The 3,381-nt window shown below is 55.4% G+C and overlaps 1 protein-coding gene across 1 annotated transcript; it reads left to right on the top strand.

The window, feature by feature from the left end:
* Positions 1–370: 370 nt before the first annotated feature.
* On the top strand, positions 371–1,868 carry LOC123085802 (uncharacterized acetyltransferase At3g50280). Its single transcript, XM_044507516.1, has one exon. It carries the CDS (start codon positions 438–440, stop codon positions 1,839–1,841), a length of 1,404 nt encoding a protein of 467 aa, XP_044363451.1. The 5' UTR covers positions 371–437; the 3' UTR covers positions 1,842–1,868.
* Positions 1,869–3,381: the final 1,513 nt, after the last annotated feature.

Below are 3,381 nucleotides of genomic sequence, written 5' to 3'. Positions count from 1 at the left end.
GTCCCTCTTTAGAAGTAGAGATAATGTGGAGCTTTCCATGAATGTCTTATTAGCCTCAGATTTCTTGGTTACCCCAAAGCCCTTTATATTTTTAGAATGACTAATTCATATCTAGATGTTTTTTTAAGAATATCACATCTAAATAGTTCATCACATAATAAGGGGCTTCAAGATTTATACAAAATATTTTTTAATTGTTTTTTGCTGATGTTGTGTGATGTCTTGCTTAGATGTGACATAGTTATGTCACATCTAGATGAGTCCTAACCACACCTTTTTTTTTTTGCAGAAAACATACCCCCAAGACTATATCCTCCCTCCTTCTCAGTCTCCCGAATCCACCACACGGGCGAGAGCACACCATCTTTGACCATATCCAGCTAAGTAGACCAGCTAGCATCATCTCGCTCTGCGTACGTTGTGCCCACGGCGAGGTGATGGCAACGGAGGCCTCAGCATCTGCGTGCCAGCACGGCGTCCGCATCGTGTCTCGGCGAATGGTGCGGCCGGCAAGCGACGGGGAGACGACGACGACGAAACCAAAGTCCACTGAGACGGTGCACCTCACGCCGTGGGACCTGCAGATGCTCACCGTCGACTACATCCAGATGGGCGTCCTCCTGCCCCGGCCACCGACGCCGACGACGGCAGAGCACATGGTGGACCACCTCGCGCAGTCCTTGGCGCGCGCACTGGCACGTTTCTACCCCTACGCCGGCCGGCTCGCCACCGAGGAACACACCGGCGGCAGCGGCAAAGGCGTCACCGTTTCGCTGCAATGCACCGGGGACGGCGTCGAGTTCGTCCACGCCGTGGCGGCAGACACAACCGTCGCCGACGTGGCTGGCTCGCTGCGTATCCCTCGCGTGGTCTGGTCCTTCTTCCCTCTCAACGGGCTGGTCGGCGCCGACGCCGCCGTGGCCAGCAGCCCCCGCATCCCAGTCCTCGCGGCGCAGGTCACCGAGCTCGCAGACGGCGTGTTCGTGGCCATGTCGCTCAACCATGGCGTCGCGGACGGGACTGCGTTCTGGCACCTGTTCAACACGTGGTCCGAGATCAGCCGCAGCAGCGAGGCGATCACCACGCCGGAGCCCGTGCTGGGGCGGTGGTTCCCGGACGCCTGCCCGGTTCCCGTGCCGCTTCCATTCCCGACGCTGGATCACGCCGTGCGGCCGTTCCATAGCCCACCCGTGGAGGAATGCTTCTTGGCATTCTCCGCGGAGAGCATCAGGAGCCTGAAAGCGAGAGCCAACGCCGAGATATCAGGCACGGCCACCGTCTCCTCGCTGCAGTCCCTGCTAGCGCACCTATGGGTCGCCGTGACCCGCGCCCGGCGCCTCCGGCCGGAGCAGGAGACCTCCTACACGCTGGCGGTGAGTTGCCGGGGTCGAGTGAAGCGCGTGCCCCAGTTATACTCGGGCAACTCCATGGTGCGGTGCGCGACGGCGAAGGTGGCCGCCGGCGAGCTCCTGCGCGGTGGCCTGTGTCCGGCGGCGTGGCGGCTGAACCGCGCGGTGGCGTCGTGCGATGAGGCGGCCCTGGTCGGGTCCACGGTGGCGTGGCACGCGGAGCCACGGTTCGCGTACCTGGTCGGGTGGTGGGACCCGGCGCTGCTGGTGACGGGCAACTCGCCGCGGTTCGACGTGTTCGGTAACGACTTTGGGTGGGGGAGGCCGGTGGCGGTGCGGAGCGGCGGCGGGAACAAGGTTGACGGAAGGGCCACCGTGTATGAGCTGGGGCGCGGAGGTGGCATCGGGATGGAGCTCTGCCTGGCTCCGGAGGCTCTTGCAAGGCTCATCGCGGACGACGAGTTCATGGCCGTGGTGAACCAAGGCCAATAGGCCTGCGCATCTGTGCTGTGCGGCTAGTAGGAGTATCCAAAGTCAACATGATTCATTCAATATATTTCATTTTATTATCATCAGTTTTCTTTGTATCATTGTTGGATCATGATTCTATCTACCATAACGATGCTTTTAAATACTCGGCCACTATTATTATCTATTTATTACTATAGCTATTCATTTATATTTTGCTATATGCAAGCAATTATATTTCATATGTCCTTCTACTGTACTCATTATCAAATACAGTATATACACTCTACCGATCAAAAAAAATATACACTCTAGGTCGTTGCGCAAACGATGTATCTTTATGTATTGTTTCATTCAGTTACCGACGGATGAGGAGATGGCGGCGTACGATGGGAAGATGATAAATAGGACTGCTATCTTTTAACCAGGGCTGGGCTGCACCGGGGACTCGTGCGGGCGGTGCAAGACTTGGGAATTTTTTCGAGCAATGCTACATCCACGTAATAATTTACGTAATGTTACGTGCTAATCTGACGTGGGAATGTTGGATTGGATTAGGGGGAGGAGGAGGTTCACCCCACCTGAAAAACAAGAGGCGGGGGGGGGGGGGGGGGGGGTCAGTTTACCTAACAGGCACATAGCCTTTCATAGGTTTAGGATTTTCGCATTTTTCCATCTACAGAACGCGGTCTATACCGGCATGACCTAAAAAGTTTGCAGGTTAGTTTTGGGCCATGTTGACCGTGTATTTCTCATTCCCGTGAGGGTTCTTCTAAAACTGACAAGGTGAAGTATTCTTTTAGCGGAATGAAAAATACTTACCAATATACCTAGCGGAAAAGAAAAAAGAAGCTACGGCGTTAACTATCTCTTTCGTCCGTACAATGTCTTGCGGAGTGAGGCAATTTTCCACATTTTAATTGCCACTTTGAACCTTCTTAATGCAGTAACAGAATTATATACTCCTGTATTATGTTATCATTATTTACGGAAGAGTATGTTGATGATGGGCCCGTGTCCCTCGCTGACAACCTTAGGCTCCGCTTGGAATCCCTGTAATTTTTTACAACCGTATATGATTACACCTGTATATTACTGGAGTTCAGTAAAATACAACCGCATGTATTCCCACCTGTACAGCGTGCTTGGTTCGTCGGATTTCCGCTCGGTTGCGGGAGTCTCTCCTGTGCTATGTCGTCGGCTATAGACGCCACCGCGCGTGCCACCGGAGAAGACGGCGCCCAAGTGCCTCATCCCCTTGCCCCACGACGGCAGCGGCAAAACGAGGTGCCGTGGGCACGTGCTCCACGGCGACCTGCTCCGTCAGATGTGCTACTTGCGCGTGCCGCGACCACCGCTCTGCCGTCGGCTTGAATCATTGCATGGCATCCGGGCAGTGTAGCCTCGTCCTGTAGCATGTCGGCATGAGCCCCAGCCACGTTCTACGCGGTCGCCGCCGGCGAGACGCGCCGCATCATGCTGCAACTCCTGAGTTGCGACGGGAGGATGCACCAGCGCGCGTCCACCGGGACATCAAGCTCAGAAACATCCTCGTGGGCGGCGA

The sequence above is a fragment of the Triticum aestivum genome, chromosome 1B, assembly GCF_018294505.1.
Source record: "Triticum aestivum cultivar Chinese Spring chromosome 1B, IWGSC CS RefSeq v2.1, whole genome shotgun sequence".
NCBI lineage: Eukaryota > Viridiplantae > Streptophyta > Magnoliopsida > Poales > Poaceae > Triticum > Triticum aestivum.
The sequence above is the reverse complement of the archived record's forward strand: the minus strand, read 5'-3'. Positions and strand labels throughout refer to the sequence as shown.

Excerpts from the sequence above, each read along its gene's own strand:
- LOC123085802 (XM_044507516.1), top strand. The coding sequence starts at position 438 with ATGGCAACGGAGGCCTCAGCATCTGCGTGCCAGCACGGCGTCCGCATC.